The sequence below is a fragment of the Salvelinus namaycush genome, chromosome 24 (genome assembly GCF_016432855.1).
Source record: "Salvelinus namaycush isolate Seneca chromosome 24, SaNama_1.0, whole genome shotgun sequence".
Taxonomy (NCBI): domain Eukaryota; kingdom Metazoa; phylum Chordata; class Actinopteri; order Salmoniformes; family Salmonidae; genus Salvelinus; species Salvelinus namaycush.
The window spans coordinates 6,238,722-6,255,969 of record NC_052330.1 but is presented as its reverse complement, the minus strand read 5'-3'; the positions used below and the strand labels follow the sequence as shown (position 1 = coordinate 6,255,969).

General features: G+C 43.3%; 1 protein-coding gene across 1 annotated transcript in view; it reads left to right on the top strand.

Annotated features, from left to right (window-relative positions):
• Positions 1-1,842: 1,842 nt before the first annotated feature.
• The window catches only part of LOC120019633 (5'-3' exoribonuclease 2-like), a 30,620-nt gene continuing 15,214 nt past the window's right edge, over positions 1,843-17,248 (top strand). The window contains exons 1-19 of the mRNA XM_038962985.1: positions 1,843-2,049; positions 2,883-3,010; positions 3,317-3,428; positions 3,570-3,681; positions 3,830-3,888; positions 4,075-4,164; positions 4,649-4,721; positions 4,936-4,986; positions 6,172-6,329; positions 6,545-6,619; positions 6,823-6,956; positions 7,068-7,125; positions 7,349-7,456; positions 7,739-7,783; positions 8,197-8,340; positions 11,650-11,738; positions 14,795-14,930; positions 16,664-16,771; positions 16,889-16,978. Coding sequence (XP_038818913.1) covers positions 1,975-2,049; positions 2,883-3,010; positions 3,317-3,428; positions 3,570-3,681; positions 3,830-3,888; positions 4,075-4,164; positions 4,649-4,721; positions 4,936-4,986; positions 6,172-6,329; positions 6,545-6,619; positions 6,823-6,956; positions 7,068-7,125; positions 7,349-7,456; positions 7,739-7,783; positions 8,197-8,340; positions 11,650-11,738; positions 14,795-14,930; positions 16,664-16,771; positions 16,889-16,978 — 1,845 coding nt within the window. The 5' untranslated portion in view covers positions 1,843-1,974. The remainder of the gene's footprint in view (positions 2,050-2,882; positions 3,011-3,316; positions 3,429-3,569; positions 3,682-3,829; positions 3,889-4,074; positions 4,165-4,648; positions 4,722-4,935; positions 4,987-6,171; positions 6,330-6,544; positions 6,620-6,822; positions 6,957-7,067; positions 7,126-7,348; positions 7,457-7,738; positions 7,784-8,196; positions 8,341-11,649; positions 11,739-14,794; positions 14,931-16,663; positions 16,772-16,888; positions 16,979-17,248) is intronic.

Below are 17,248 nucleotides of genomic sequence, written 5' to 3'. Positions count from 1 at the left end.
GCCATTCACAATGGTGTGCTGTTTCGAAGATGGAGTAAACTAGCAGGCAACTCAGTGGTGTGGCAGCGACTCGTGCCTCGTTCCATGTGTGCCCATGCCCTCAGAGCTATCCATGGGTCGGTTTGGGAAGTCTACTTTGGGTACACAAAATACCCTCCAATGCCTCTGAGGGAAATTCTACAAGGCTGGCTGTCGTCAAGACACGGAACAGTATGTGCAGACCTGCGACACCTGTACTGCCCACAAAGGACCAACTGGATGCTTCCATGCCCCGTTGCAGCAGTACCAGGTGGGGGCCCCCATGGAGCGGGTTGGGGTGGACATCCTGGGTCCTTTCCCCATGACGGAGGAGGGCAACCAATATATACTTGTGGCCATGGATTACTTTACCAAGCGGCCAGAGGCCTACGAGGTCCCCGGCCAGGGCACCACAACTACTGCCAACAAGCTGGTGGATATGTTCTGCCGATTTGAAGCACTGGAAGAACTCCACAGCAATCAGGGGAGAAATGTTGAAGCTAAGGTATTCAACAAAGTATGTGAGATGCTGGGGGTACGCAAGACAAGGACCACCCCCGTCTCCCCAAAGCAATGGGCTCGTTGAACGGTTTAATCAGAATTAATTGAACGGTTTAATCAGACAGTGCAGGAGTCCACTGGCTGCACCTCAGCACCTCCACTGGCTGCACCTTTGCTGTTGTTTAGTAGAGAACTATGCACTCCAGTAGACTTGTCCTTTGGAAGACCTCCGGAGCCCGAGATTCCAAGAGCCACAGGCTTGGAGTACCTCCTCCAACTTCAGCAGCGTCTGGACACTCTTTACAGCATCGCTTGTTGGAAGCAGGGATCAAGCAAAAGAGCCCAAAACTCATGAGCCAGTGGGAAGGCCCATGCACAGTTCTGGAACGATTTTCTGACGTTGGTTACTCCTCCTCCCAGCCCTGGACCATTGGACAATGCAGCGGTTTCCTCACCCGAGTGGCAAGGTCAGAATGGGACCCCCCTAGGCCACCATCGCGGAAGGCTTCCGTCTCAAGGTCAGGATGGCAGCCCCCAAAACAACCAGGATGTCCTATGCCCTATGGGACTCCCACACGCGGCCGGTTGTGATGCAGTCTGGATTTGAACCAGGGTGTCTGTAGTGATGCCTCAAGCACTGAGATGCAATGCCTTAGACTGCTGCACCACTCGGGAGCCCCATAACTGAAGCACAGGAGGCCGGTGGTACCTTGGGGAGGACAGGCTCATGGTAATGGCTGGAACGGAATCAATGGAATGGTATCGAACACACCAAACACATGGTTTCCATGTGTTTGATACTGTTCCATTGACTCCATTCCAGCCATTATTATGAGCCATCCTCCCCTTAGCAGCCTTCTGTGAACTGCAGGTGGCAGTAAATCACCAACCTTAGCTTTATACCTGTTCAAACAACACACACAGGCTGACAGTAGTCACCCTTTTAGTTTCATTAGTAGAACTCATTGAGAAACTCAGATTAGCTAATTGCCAACAAGCTGGTAAAACCAAAAACTAAAAGTACAGCTATCATGCTTGTAAACTAATTATAGTGTTCAAAAACCATATTAATAAAAGTTCAAATTTGGAGGGGCGTTAAACTGGATTTTCCCCAGTCGTATCGTATATGGTAAATACAACCTTTCCACTTGGTTATGAACGCAACATTTGAACGTTTCAACATGTAATACCTCAGCGTTCTCCTCCTTATAGTTTGAATCACTGATGTATTTTTGAATTCGCGGTGGCGGCGCTATTCGATTCCTCACATGTGCAAAATGGCTCCCGGAAGATGAAAACCCTATAACCCGGAAATCAACCGTAATCAGTAGTTTATTTGGAAACGCCTAGCTAGCAAAACAGCTAGCTATTTCTCCAGACGTTGTTTTATCCAAGTTGTTTTAAACATATGTCATAATTTATAGCTGTGTGTAGCGTATTGTGAAACTACGGGAGATGGGAGTCCCCGCATTTTTTCGTTGGTTGAGTCGGAAATATTCTACGATTGTTACCCATTGTACTGAAGAGAGGGTACGTCTTTGTTTGTAGCCAGCTAGCTGATTGGTAGCGCTAGCTAGTGTTGCGCATTTTTAAGGCCGTGTAATAATGATATGCTATTTATTCCTGTAAGGTGTTTGTTAGCACAGGTACGAACGTTACTGCACTTTAGATATAAAATTACCTAACTAGTTATTTCTGTCGACGATATGAGTACTGTAACATTAGCATAGCATTTTTAGATTGAATGACCAATGTATGGGATGCACGCAACTAACCTTAGCAAGCCAGCGCACCAACTATGCTACTTGCAATTTACATGGGTACACATGCACGTCATTATCACAGGGCCAGTCTAGCCTTGGGCTAAGATGGCCAACTCCATCGTAAATTGTGGAGTTTATCGGTGACTGGAGCTCCGACGTAACATAAAAGGAAGTTTATCAAAAACTGACTTCAGCACCCAAAAAATAACACAGAACAATGTCGTGTGTAATTATTTGGGCCCTAAAATACGTTTTCTTATTAACTTAATGTTGTTACTTCGGAGATCCAGTCCGCCCAAACTAGTCGCCACTCAATTCCATCGTAAATCGTGGTTTAATTGTCTAGGGCTGAGAATAATTCATTGTGACAAACTCGCGTGCAGAGCTTTTACTGCGTGTATCGTTGCGCAAGAGTCGAGTTGGCTTTCCATTGGTTTGCAAACTGAAGCTAGACGGCCCGTCAATGTTATGACTAGAGAACGTTTGACAGAGTCTTATGCATGGCATAGCCAAGCAATGTTACATAAATAAGGTTATCATTAGTTGTGTCATTGCAAGAATGTTTCATTCATTTTGGTTTCATCTTCCCTTTACTCACAGTCCAAGGAATGCAACGGTGTACGGATTCCTGTTGATACCAGCAAACCGAATCCAAATGAAGTGGAGTTTGACAATTTGTACTTGGACATGAATGGGATCATTCACCCCTGTACACATCCTGAAGACAAGTGAGTCCTCCTCACAGAACATAGCATTGTCCCAAATGCCACCATATTCCCTTTATATCAATCAAATTTATTTATAGATCCCTTCTTACATCAGCTGATGTCACAAAGAGCTGTACAGAAACTTTATAATACACTTTATAGTGTATTACCTTTGACCAGGTCCCATAGAGCGCTGGTCAAAAGTAGTGCAGTAATATAGGGAATACAGTCAATGGCTATGAATCTCTATGGTAGTACTCGTGTATTACATTGAGTTGTGATGTTAATCTAGTATTAACCCTCTAAAACGCCACTTCACTTTCACAGGGCTGCACCCAAAAATGAAGATGAAATGATGGTTGCCATCTTTGAATACATGGATCGGCTCTTCAACATTGTGCGGCCCAGAAGGGTTCTTTACATGGCTATTGATGGAGTGGTACGTTCTGCTGCTTTCTTTTCATGAGCGAGAAACATTTTTCTATTAGTCCCTTTTAGATATCCTACAGTTTTGTTCAAACAGTATGTTGGCCAATGACCTGTGCAGCAGCAGAGTGACATTCTGTTTGTCTCTGAACAGGCCCCTCGTGCCAAAATGAACCAGCAGCGGTCCAGGCGATTCCGCGCCTCCAAGGAAGGAGTGGAATTGGTTGAGGAGAAATCCCGCATCCGAGAGGAGATCCTCGGGAGAGGTGCATATATTTTCAGAAAACTGTCTATACTTTCTTATCGTTCCAATAGCATTTAGATAGACTGTTAAGCACATTTAATTACAAATATTTGCCATAACAGAATTACATACTAAATATATGAAACAACTTTTTAATCTTCACGTTTTAGGAGGGTATCTTCCACCTGATGAAATCAAGGAGAGATTTGACAGTAACTGTATCACCCCAGTAAGTATTTGAGGCTTTTCTTGTAGAATAACAATATTTAAGGCTGTGTTTCTATCGCCAATATTTTGCAGTGTAAAATTTCTTCATGGCGGTGTGCTAAAGCTGAGATCTCTGATTGCAGAGGAACTTGCCCCTCGTACTTTTTGACACGTCTGGAAATGCATTAATCATTTGAATATTCTCTAGGGCACAGAGTTCATGGACAACCTTGCAAAGTGTCTCCGTTACTACATTGCAGACAGACTCAGTAATGACCCTGGATGGCGTAACATTACAGTAAGTATTATTGCAAAAAGGTGATAGCATCTCTGAAAAAGAGCACAACAAATTCTAATGCATTGGTGGTCTTTAACTTATGAAAAAGCTGACACGTTTCGACCTCAAGCTGAATCGTTTTAAGTGTTATGTTGGTTAGTTCTTCTGCTCAGACTTGTTAAGGCCTTAGAACAGGGCTGCCCAACCCTCTTCCTGGAGTTCTACAGTCCTGTGGGTTTTCAGTCCAACCTCAATTTAATACACCTGATTCTACTAATTAGCTGCTGAACAAGACCTTAACTAGCTGAAACAGATTCGCTAAATTAGGGTTGGACTGAAATCCTACAGGACAGTTGATCTCCAGGAAGAGGGTTGGGCAGCCCTGCCTTAGAACATTTCTCAAGATGTGCTTATTGGAAATTAAACCAAGGTCAAGTCTGACATGGTCATATGCATTGAATATTGCTATCATTGTTTATATGAAAACATTCTTTATTCGTTCTAGGTCATCTTGTCTGACGCCAGTGTCCCTGGTGAGGGGGAGCATAAGATCATGGACTATATCAGACGACAGAGAGGTATGAGTCATTTATGGTCATTTTCAATATGTGGTTATTGACCCTTTTTTTTAAAGGTCATTTGTGACATTGTGATTTCTGCCAGGCATATTACAACGTCTCAAATGGCCATCTGTCTTAGTGCAACTTTTATTTCAAGCTATGCGGTCACATGTATGGTAACTACATGTCATGACTCATAATCCATCCATTTTATATTTTTTGTTTCTCACAGCTCAGCCTCATCATGACCCCAACACACACCACTGTCTTTGTGGTGCTGACGGTAAGCTTTGCACCACAAGGGTCTCTTAAGCATTGAAGAGTAACCAACAATGGGAGAACATTGAGCATCTACAGCAAGAGCTTTCCCCAAAGCTGTGTTTTATATATCCTGCAACTTTTATAATTATGAGAGAGCATGATGGGTAAAGACAAGCAAATTAGATCCCACAATTACTGTTAAGACTTGTCAAACCAACTTAAAGGTATTTAGATGCCCAGTGATTCGTATACAGGTTTTGTTGAGATGTCAATAGTTGTAGGGGATACAATGTTATCTTATTGAGCCTGACGGGCTGAAGGTCTGTGGTTAACGGTGATGGCGTACATGCTTTCTTTGTCTAAGACTACGTTCGAGACGGCTAATGATGAAGTTGTGCGCCTTTGCTGCAGGCAATGTTTAGCGAAAAGTTAATGATACAGTGCATATAAATAGGTTCCTGCTTTCCAGTCCTTACAAACGGTTAGCATCATTACTTGCAACTCTCCAACCTTGTACATTGTTAGACGATAGAGCGTCACTGTTTTCTGCAGGCCTTATTGTCCTGCTGTATTAACGGCCAGTTAGTTTTGAATGGGTGCACTTACGCAGGACATGATAGATAAAAGCTTCCGCATTCCATGGTTCATGATGCACTTGGTGAGCAAAGGAGGGATTTTATTGTATGTAATTAGCTTGAAGAGGAGCTTGATACATCCAGGCTGTGTCACAAATGGCATCCTAGGCCTTATATTAGTGCACTACTTTTGACCAGGGTCAGTGGGGCTCTGGTCAAATGTTGTGCACTTTCTAGGGAAACGGTGCCATTTTGGGCGCAGCACTTTTCCCCTTCCCTCCAAATGGATAAATCATGGTATTAACATTTGTAGTGTATATTAACATTTGTAGATGATAATGCAGGCATGGCTCATAATGTAAACTAGGTCATTTAATTAACATAATGCCGTAGAAACCTCAGTTAATTGTCCCGGATGACAAAACATGTATAAAATGCAGTACTTCAGAGCTTTTTTTCAGCTTTTCAATGTATTCAAGGTTTTCTGTTTGCACAAAAATACTGATGGGGTCGAAACACGTGGGTTTTTACAGTTAACAATAGACTATCTTTCATCAACTGCTACTGTTATCCAAGAGTTGCTGAAGGTCCTCTTCAATTCTGTTTGCATATTTTATTTTGGATTTCCCCAGCTGACCTGATCATGCTGGGCCTTGCCACTCACGAGCCCAATTTCACCATCATCCGAGAGGAGTTCAAGCCCAACCAGCCCAGGCCCTGTGCTATGTGTGGACAGAAAGGCCATGAGATCAAGGACTGCCAGGGAGTGGCCAGGGAGAAACAGGGAGAGGTACATTGACATTATAGCTTGTCTCCAAGGTGCCCGTTTCACCGACATAGATTATGCCCAGTCCAGGACTAAAAATCATTATCAGTGGAAGATCTCCATTGAGTTTGGTTTTTATTCCAGCACTGTGTGTTCAGTAAACCTCCCCTAAAAAGGTCAACATTCCATTTGCTCTACGTTGATCAACAGCGTTGACCAGTGTTGTGTTCTTATTGCAGCATGATGAGTTTGCAGACGCTATGCCAGCTTCTGAACAGGAGTTCATATTCATCAGGCTCTGCGTTTTGCGTGAGGTACGTTCTGTCGGATATCTTCTTGAATTTCTAAAGACTGCTAGTTGTGTTTTTGGACATGTAGTTAGGAATTCTCTGATCCATTGTGTTGTTGGTTGTCTGTGTGAAATACGTCCTTGACTTCAGATCAAAATTGGATAAGTTGAGGCATGATTCTCCCCAGTTTTAGATCTGTTTATCAAGGTCTGTTTCCTTTTCCACAGTACCTGGAGCGAGAGTTGACAATGGCCAGTCTGCCCTTTCCCTTTGACTTTGAGAGGACTGTCGACGACTGGGTCTTCATGTGTTTCTTCGTTGGCAATGATTTCCTGCCTCACTTACCGTCCTTAGAGATTAGGTAAGCCTGACTGAACTAAGATGATGCTTACAGTCTTGAAAACACCTTGACGACAATGAGTTCTCGCTCTTTCCATACATTTCAGTTGTTGATACTTTTCGTGTCTTTCAGAGAGGGTGCGATAGATCGACTGGTGGGCATCTACAAAGACGTTGTGCACAAGACTGGGGTAAGTGTTGTCAGTGTAGGCTTAGGTATGTTCCCTCCAAAAAAAAGTGTTTGGTTCAGTTTCCCAAACACCGATTTTTAGTCCTGGACTAAAGAATGCGCAATTTTAGTCCAGGACTAAGCTTAAGTTTTCTAGGACACTTGCCCTTAAAAGCTGTCCTGACTTTCCTCCTTGCCCAGGTATTTGTTCCTAGCCTTAACATGGTCTTTGTCTCTCCTCACAGGGCTACATCACAGAGAATGGCTTTGTCAAGTTGGAGAGTGTTGAGTTGATCATGCAGGCAATCGGTGTGGCTGAGGACAACATCTTCAAGAAGCGCAAAGAGGATGATGTAAGACTAAGGAGGATCAGTAGCTTTCAGCAGGGAATTTACTGCTCAATATATTATATTCTTCTCTGGCTAAACAGTGGGCTGGGAGATTTTCCGTATGATTTACATTAACCACTGCATGGGTATTTGATTTACAATGGCTCTTTCAGGTAGGCATTTGACACTACTATGGTTTAAGATAATGTAGATGATGCTGAAGTCAGGGAATTAGTCATTGTGAACTGAAAGCCATGTCTTTTCCCAGCTTCACTGTTTGTGTAACTAATGGGGTTTGTCTTGTAGGAGGGATTCAAGCGAAGGAATAAGGAGAAAAAGAAGAGGATGAAGGTAAGCGGGAAGATGTACCCATGTTATAGCCATTTGCTTGACAAAATGTTTTGTAAGAAGCCCTCAGTCCTCACATTTTCCATGTTTCTTTGAACAAGTTCGTTAATTTCAATGGGCAATCGCACACAGTGTTTTTCATTTATTCTGAAGCCGTCTCTGCTGTAGCTCCGTATTGAAGATGAGAACTGTTTGAAATGTTCCCTCCAATAGATGTGTTAAATCAGGGGTGCACAACCCTGGCCCTTGAGGGCTGCTGCATTGTATGCTAGTTCTTCTTTCTTTGGACTTTGATTCATTTAGACCTGGGAAACCAAACGTCTGCAAGATTTTGAAACGAGAAACCAGGAAACAAGTGATGAAACTTACATTGTTAATTGTGACTAAGTATGTGTGTATGAATTTGTGTTCCCTAGGCTCAGCAGCAGGGCCCATCCTACCTGACCAGCGGTCAGTTTGCCCCCCAGGCCCTTGGCGGCAGAGGCAGACCTGAGGTGGTTCAGAATGCCCGGCACCAAGCCTTCGATATGAGGATGCAGGGCAGGGACCAGCACAACAGGGTATGATGAGGGCTGATCATGGGGATATTGCTTCTGATTTAACTTGGTGCAGAAGGAAGACTCCTATTATTTACTAGCCACTAATGAGATGTTAGGGCGCAGCAGGTGATATGGGACGTTCGTACAACTCTGTGGTTAGTGTCTGCTCTTAGATTGGGGGTTCAATTCTCAACCGAGTCAAGTGCCAAGCAGTGGTCTTGGTATGACATCAATGATGTTTCTAGGCCTGACCTCCAGGTGCCCCCCCCCCCCCCCCCCCCCCCATTTGATTTTGTTAGTCACTCTCACTCATATCATATGAGCATGGTATAAGTCATGACAAAATGTGTAGAATTGCAGGAAATTCGCTTTAAAACTGCTTAATTTCTCTGCCCTATTTCAAAATGTGTTCAATTGCACAACATTAACTTTACAGTTGCAGTTTGTAATGGTTTGAAGACTGTACCAGAATTTATGGCTTGTATTGCTCAAATGCAGCGCAGGAATTTTGTCAATGTTAAATTGTGTGTATATACAGTAAATGAGGGTTCTGTTATGTTATGGTGTGAGGTGCATTTTCCTGGCATGATTAAGGTCCACTCAACCCCTTAGCGTGCAATGTTAAACGGCAATAAATACACCGCCATTCTGAGTGATCACGGTGAAGCATTTCTATCTGGTTGGGAGTGGCCTCTTCCAGGATGACAATGCCCTCATCCACAGGGCACGAGTGGTCATTGAATGGTTTGATGAGCATGAAAACATTGTAAACCATATGCCATGGCCGCCTGTCAACAGATCTCAGCCTAATTGAACACTTATGGGCGATTCTGGAGCAGTGCCCGAGACCGTTTTCCATCAACAAAACACCAAATTATGCAATTTCTCGTGAAAGAATGTCGTTTCATCCCTCCAATAGATTTCCAGACACTTGTAGAATCTATGCCAAGGCTCATTGAAGCTGTTCTGGTGGCCCAACGCCCTATTCAGACACGTTGTTGCGTTTCCTTTATTTTGGCAGTTACCTGTATGTATCCAGGGCTCTAGTGTGACCATTTTTGGTCTCATATGCTCCTAAATATTTTGCTGTGCGACTTGTAAATTTGTGCATGAGGCAGAAATAATGCGGTGCGACCTGAGTTCCGCCATCAGCTTGAAGACTGTCCCCTTTTTGGTCAAGGTCAGTCTCTGTAGCAGGAGGGAGAGCGGAGGGGTGGTGACCATCAGATGCAATCAGTCCCGTAAAAATATACCGTCAATTATTTGAATTTATGCTCACCTGGGTGTACCTCACAAGTAATACAACTAATCTATTACCAGTGTGATCATAAACCTTAAGTTTAGAATTATAATTTTAATATGGTCTGAGAAGAACAACATTGGCAACACAGGGCTATTCAAGCGTAGTGATTATGTATTGGGCCTATAGTCTACTGCACAAACCTCATTGATACAGAACTGTTTTTAATTGGTTAGGCCAGACAAAGATGGTTTACTGTTTAAACAGATTTTATTTCTTCTGAAAAGGTGAGTTGAGTGAGCTGAGTATTTTTTATTTATCTAAACTCGCACATTATTTCCCCTTGCTGCCTAGCATTTAGTTTGGTACGGTGGGAGTTAATCTAAGCCTCGCTGTCTGCATGTCCGACCTCGGAAACAATGTTTCACTTTCGAATTTCAATCTCTGTAGTACCTAGAGTGAACTGTGCCCGGGAAATGGGTTGACTAGCCCTCCGCTATCGTGTAGTGCTGAAAGGCATTTACCTGTGACTGTATTCAGGATACAGCATGCCCTGCCTCTTGTCCCTTATTGCTTAAATATTTGTTACATTGAATTCTTGAATAAAAGTGTCTGCTAAATTAGATTTTTTTTTCCTAAGTGACTTACACAGACTAGGCCTTTGTAGATAGATAATCATTCAAGGTCTGTCATGTAGCATTGGAAAAAGTACATTAAAATCCAGCCATAGTGTAGCATTTACAGAACAATTTATTTATTTAACATGCGCAATTAGAAGTGTCAATCCACTGAAGCAAATTTGAGCCCAGTCGGCCTATACAGTCAATCACTCACCACTTCCTCCTTCTATTGCCTCATCCGGCTGCCATGAAAAGCCCCCACCTTGGAGTCAGTTAGCCCATCATTGTGGCGCTCCTGATCGGCACGTGCCACTGGCAATGCATTTTGCAGGATATGCGGGCTGTGTTCGGGAGCACATGGTAACTTCAAATGAATTTAGTGTCTTGTTGTCTGTCGACCTGCTACAGGCAGAACCGGTAAAATGTCATTTATGAATCGCAAATCACCATGCAGCTGACACACTTCCATGTCGTCGCTCATTTTGATTTCAATCTGGTTGTCCAATACTATCTGCTTTGCTAATGAATGCCCTGATCTCTGGCCAGTCATTTGGTTTGTTGACATTGTTTTCGGGTATTAATTGCTTCTATTAGGACATATATGCTTAATTTTAATTGTGGATTTAACCGACTTTGTTTATAACGATGTACATCCTACATTTTAACCTGGACACACACATAGTAAGAATTTCCACAGCCGCTGGCATGCTCGAGAAATGAAACATCTGCACGTACCGGTTCCGAGCCGGTGTCACTGTCCAATCCGAGGCCCCGGATGTTAACAAGCGTGTGATCTGAGGTGGTTTGGTCTTTTACTCTTGGGTTTCAGCTCGGGAAATCCTCGAGCGGACAGTGCATCAATTGGCAAAAATAAAAGGTCAAGAGGGGCATCCGTTAAAATGTAAATCAAGTTTGTCTGGCCTAATTGTTACATAGGCTTACGTTTGTCATGTTACGGGAAAAAAATCTGAGCAGTAGGTCATTGCTACCAATGAAGAATTTTAATTTCGAGCCCTGTATGTACCTGATAAGTCTGAACGCGGTACCCATTTTCTATTGATGCCAGTCTTTACAAGTAATTTATTAAAGTTTATGAATGTACATTGTAAGAAACTGTTACAGTGCCTCCATTCGCTCTGCCTTTGCTACATAAATGCATGAGAACAATAGCCCGAGTTTGCACATGAATAAGGTGTTACACAAAGCAAGCGTGGCAAAGGGGAAGATCTGCATGCTCTACTTGAGGTGGTTTTATTTCAATAGGATCAGGTATGAGCTCTCACACAAAGGGGAATATCAGTCCCAACTGCTCTTGTGTCCTCCGCCATGGTGGAAATACTGTCCACACGCTTTCATTTTTAAGTTGCTTCTTGTCAGACATAAAGATGGTTTGGGTTTATTTATTTCTAAGGATATGTCTTCCTTGTGTGCCGCCCCCTGACTGTCTTCTCCGTCTTGTATCTTGTCCAGGCAGGGACCAGTGATGGGCAGGATGGCCGGGGTGTGAAGCGGAAAGCCGAGGACAGCGACAGCGAGCCAGACCCTGAAGATAACGTCAGGTAAACACCTACGCTACAGTCAGTCAACCAGGTACTCTGTCAACCAACCAGGCAGGCATCTCGGCTAGGGAGATGGTGTGATTTATGCCTCTCCACTGCAGGGCCCCTCTGTGGTTTCTTACCACCTCCACCACCCTCTCCTAGTCCATGCAAGTGATTAATATGGAAAGAAGGAATATTCTCAAATTCCTGATGCGCTCGCCAAAGCTGTTAAATCCATTGGGCTGAATTGGTATTCATGGAGGCTTTCCTGTTACTAGGCTGCTCTCCTTGTGGGCCAGTGTGGAGGATGGACTAGACAGATGCTGCTCATCCTTGATTATGTGTGCAGAATGGCACTGCATCGCCAATCTACTAGTATGTCGAAACCATTAAACTACTTCCTAAAGAAGCAAACTAGTTTGTCTGCCAAGCCTTCATAGAAATGGACTACTATTGTAATTACCAGATCCTGTATGTATGATGAGGAAATGGTGCTCTATATGTTACTCGGCATAGTGACAAACAATGCAAAGGCGGAGTGGTTTTCTAACAGTTTTATTGATGAGCAGGCCCAAGGCTTTCATCGTTGCTTGTTAGATGGCTTTGTCACCTGCACAATAGGAGTCGGTAACAGGCTGGCGAGTGATTTAATATTTTTGGGCCCCAAAGTTAAGTAAAATGATATACAGTGCCTCCGGAAAGTATTCAGACCCTTGACTTTTTCCACATTTTGTTACGTTACAGCCTTGTTCTAAAATTGAGGGGGAAACAATTGAATAATCTACACTACCCCATAATGACAAGACAAAAACTGTTTAAAAAATATATATATATTACATTTACATAAGTATTCAGACCCTTTACTCATTACTTTGACGCACCTTTTCCAGTGATTACAGCAACGATGCTTCTTGGGTATGATGCTAGAAGCTTGGCACCTGTATTTGGGGAGTTTCTCCCATTCTTCTCTGCAGATCCTCTCAATCAGGTTGGATGGGGAGCATTGCGGCACAGCTATTTTCAAGTCACTCCAGAGATGTTAGATCGGGTTCAAGTCCGGGCTCTGGCTTGGCTGCTCACGGACAATCAGAGACTTGTTCCAAAGCCACTCCTGTCTTGGCTGTGTGCGTAGGGTTGTTGTCCTGTTGGAAGGTGAACTTTTGCCCCAGTAGGAGGTTCTGAGCGCTCTGGAGCAGGTTTTCATCAAGGATCTCTTTGATCTCTCTGTACTTTGCTCCGTTCATCTTTGCCTCGATTCTAACTAGTGTCCCAGTCCCTGCCGCTGAAAACATCCCCACAGCATGATGCTGCCACCACCATGCTTCACCGTAGGGATGGTGCCTGGTTTCCTCAAGACGTGACACTTGGCATTCAGGCTAAAGAGTTCAATCTTGATTTCATCAGACCAGAGAATCTTGTTTCTCATGATCTGAGAGTCTTTAGGTGCCTTTTGGCAAACTCCAAGCGGGCTGCCATGTGCCTTTAACTGAGTAGTGGCTTCTGTCTGGCCACTACCATAAAGGCCTGATTGGTGGAGTGCTGCGGAGATGGTTGTCCTTCTGGAAGATTCTCCCATCTCCACAGAGGAACTCCAGAGCTCTGATTGTCCATCAGGCTCTTGGTCACCTCCCTGACCAAGGCCTTTCTCCCCGGATTGCTCAGTTTGGCGGAGTGGCCAGCTCTAGGAAGAGTCTTGGCGGTTCCATTTAAGAATGATGGGGGCCACTGTTCTTGGACTTTCAATGCTGCAACAGGTATTTCTGTTATTTATTTATTTCAAATTGTTTCAAAACTTTTTTTCGCTTTGTCATTATGGGGTATTGTACAATGTTGCAGTTTTGCTAGCAGGACTTTCAGGCAGGACCCAGTTAACACAATAGTTAATACAATAGTTAATGCAGGACCCAGTTAGTGCAATAGTTAATGCAGGACCCAGTTAGTGCAATAGTTAATGCAGGACCCAGTTAGTGCAATAGTTAATGCAGGACCCAGTTAGTGCAATAGTTAATGCAGGACCCAGTTAGTGCAATAGTTAATGCAGGACCCAGTTAGTGCAATAGTTAATGCAGGACCCAGTTAATGCACGACCCAGTTAGTGCAATAGTTAATGCAGGACCCAGTTAATGCAGGACCCAGTTAATGCAATAGTTAATGCAATGTTTCAAGTTCCTTGCAGACAGGCCATGCGTAGCCAATGTGATTTCTAGGATATTCATATTCATCAGGATATTTTCTTCCTGTAGGCTGCAATGTTTTGATTTGTTGGCTTTTATGTAGGTTATTTTTGCAAGTTACTTTTAGATTTGTTTAATTTTCATTTAGAATTTTGATTAAACACATTACCTTTATTTTGAGATATAAAGACTTTATTATAAATGAAAAATGTGCATATGAAAATCATAACTGGCATGCAGATCAGTAGAAATTGTAGAGTAAATTGGCACTCCAAAATGAGAAGGTTGCTGATCGGTGGTGTAGCCTATTACTGGCAAAGTCAGGAGCGTAACGGCAGCAAAGGTCAGTGGAAGGAGGAGGGTCGGGAAAAGTTATCTTTTTGTTTTTCAGGTTAGGCTAAATTGATCTCTGGCTTCCTATTTTTAGAAATGTATCTTCATTTTTAATCGCAGTGCTTAAAGCAGAAAAGCTCAGCCTACAGATAGTGGATTTTATTCAAACATAGTGTGTGTGTATGTCTCTCTCTTTCTCTCTCTCTCTCTTTCTCTCTCTTTCTCTCTGTCTCTCTCTTTCTCTTTCTCTTTCTCTCTGTCTCTCTCTCTGTCTCTCTCTCTGTCTCTCTCTCTGTCTCTCTCTCTGTCTCTCTCTCTGTCTCTCTCTCTGTCTCTCTCTCTGTCTCTCTGTGTGTGTTTAAGAATCGATTGGCCGAAAGAACAGATGACTCTCGGTTGACCAAGATTTATTTTTTGGGGCGCAGCCCTAAAATGATTATAATTATGTTCCGGCGCCCTGACAAAAAACATCCCGTGGCTGAATCTAGTTGCCTACCCCCGCAATAGAACATGAACACCTCTCCATGTGCATGAATGGGGAAATGAATACGACTGTCCCTGTGTTAGGTTGTGGGAGGATGGCTGGAAGCAGCGATACTACAAGACCAAGTTTGACGTTGACGCGACTGATGATGATTTTCGCAAAAAGGTGGTCATGTCCTACGTGGAGGGTCTCTGCTGGGTCCTGAGATACTACTACCAGGTACAACACTAACTCAAATCAACGTTTATTTGTCGTATGCACGGGATGCGGAGTCACGTTCACAAGGCCTTACTTTAAAAGCCTAACATGCACAGCTGAGAACTAACCTCATAACGGGCCTCTCAGAATGGGCTTTAAAAACCCCAAGGCCTGGTCAAATTGGATGGGTCATCTTTCAATGGTCAATTATTTTACTGATTATAGAGCAGTATTAAATAAAAATGTGACTTTTTTTCTCTCTCTTTGAAAATGTACACTTCAGACCATCATTTCAGGTCTCAGGGGATTACGGAGTATTCTCTGGAGATGTTTGTTCAGTATCTGATGGCTCAAGCTGTCCTCGCTACTGTTTGCTTTGTCACCGAACGACCCCCCCCCCTCCCCCAAAGAAACGGACGATCGCTTTAAATGTTAGTTGTAGATGCAGATCTTGATCTTTAACTTAAAATGTAATAATTAGGTGTCGGTTCTCTCCAGAAGATCCTAGTCTAAATCAGACTGGCGTTTAGGGATTTGTCCAAGGTAATTGTGAGCCCTGTGCATGCAAGGCCCTTGTGTTGACACCACATGCTCGGCAACCAACAGCAGTCCCGGGGGACGGCCTGAATGTATTCATTACCCAGGCCCTCCATTGATGGAGACGTGTCTCTTAGTTTCCGCCAGACATTCACCGGGTTGGTTGTGCCACTGGAGTTATGATGCGTGCACACGTGTTGCCAAACGCTGCGGGAAAACGGAACGGGTTAGTCGGAAGCCAAATCACAAAGCTAAAGCTCACACCCATTTTATTTTTTATTAGTAGGATCGCTCTGCATAACATGGCGTTACCTTGATTTGTCACGTTGTTCGTTTAAAAACATCTATGTGCCTGGGAATTTGATTATGTATATGTTCTAGGGCTATGTAAATATTTAAACATGGGTATTTGGCTGTTTTTGTCTGACTCACGCATTCTTATCCTGTGTTGGCAAAGTGGGCCACCTTTTTTGTTATTTGAATGAGTTATCTTTTTAAATTAGTTTTGCCAAGTCTGATGTGAAGACTGTTGAAATGATTAGGGGACCTCGTTCTCTACGAGAAGAGCATCCTAACCAGCTAGCCGGTGATGGTCATTCACTAGCCCGAGGATAAGCGTTTCAGGGTTGGATTCTTTGGGTTAATATTTTTTACCACCTCTGCCTAATATGTGTGTGTGTATATATAAATATGAAAATACATTAAATATTGGATGACATGTATTTCAGTGTTCATTTTGTTAGTAAGTGAAGAGGTACTAAGCTGGTATTGGAAAGTGTTTTTGGGACATGTTCACGGATGTCCCATTTCCAAGCCCTTTCCACCATTCCTTCCTTATACTGATTGACCTTCATGGTTTAGCAACCTCTACTACTTCCATTTTCCAGTTTTCCCTGAGTATGCAATCTTACAAGATTTAAATGTCAGTCATACTCACTGGCAAATGTCACCTAGATTAGTGTCATGTAGGCTATATAATTAAATTGAATTTATTCACACTTAGCCTACTAAAAAAGGATGCCCATCTATTTTACTGTTGAATTGCCATTTCCGCAAATGAATATTTACACAAATAAATTAAAGATAAGTAAAAATCTGCGGGGATTGGACCCCAGTTAGCCAGTCATCTAATTAGTCCACTGTCAGTGGAGTTGGTGAGGTATTGGAGGATTATTTGTCCGGGCCGTCTCATTAACTGTTTCTGTTGCTTTTGATAGGGGTGCGCATCCTGGAAGTGGTACTTCCCGTTCCACTACGCCCCGTTTGCCTCAGACTTCAAAAACATCAAAGGCATGTTCACCGACTTCGAGCTTGGGACCAAGCCGGTAAGAATGGACTGACTGCAGGCTTTTTTCCCTGTCATTCTACTTCAGTCTTCCCCTGGTTTAAGCCTGTAATGTTTTGTGTGGCGTGTTCTAGTCTGTTGTCGCTGTGTGTTTCAGTTCAAGCCCCTGGAGCAGCTTATGGGTGTTTTCCCTGCCGCCAGTGGGAACTTCCTGCCCGAAACATGGCGGTCACTCATGAGCAATCCAGTAAGTTTCACTTGATGTTACACATTTTCAGCATAAAATGTTATCGTTCATAGTGTACGCATCTGTAGATCACATATAGGAGACCATAAATATACAGTGAGCTCAAACTATTGGAGCAGTGACACATTTAGTTGTTTTTGGCTCTGTACTCCAGCGCTTTGGATTTGTTATGCTACACTAAAGTACAGACTGTCCGCTTTAATTTGAGGGTATTTTCATCCATATCAGGAACAGTTAAGAATGTCTGCCCCCCCCCCATTTTAGGGGACA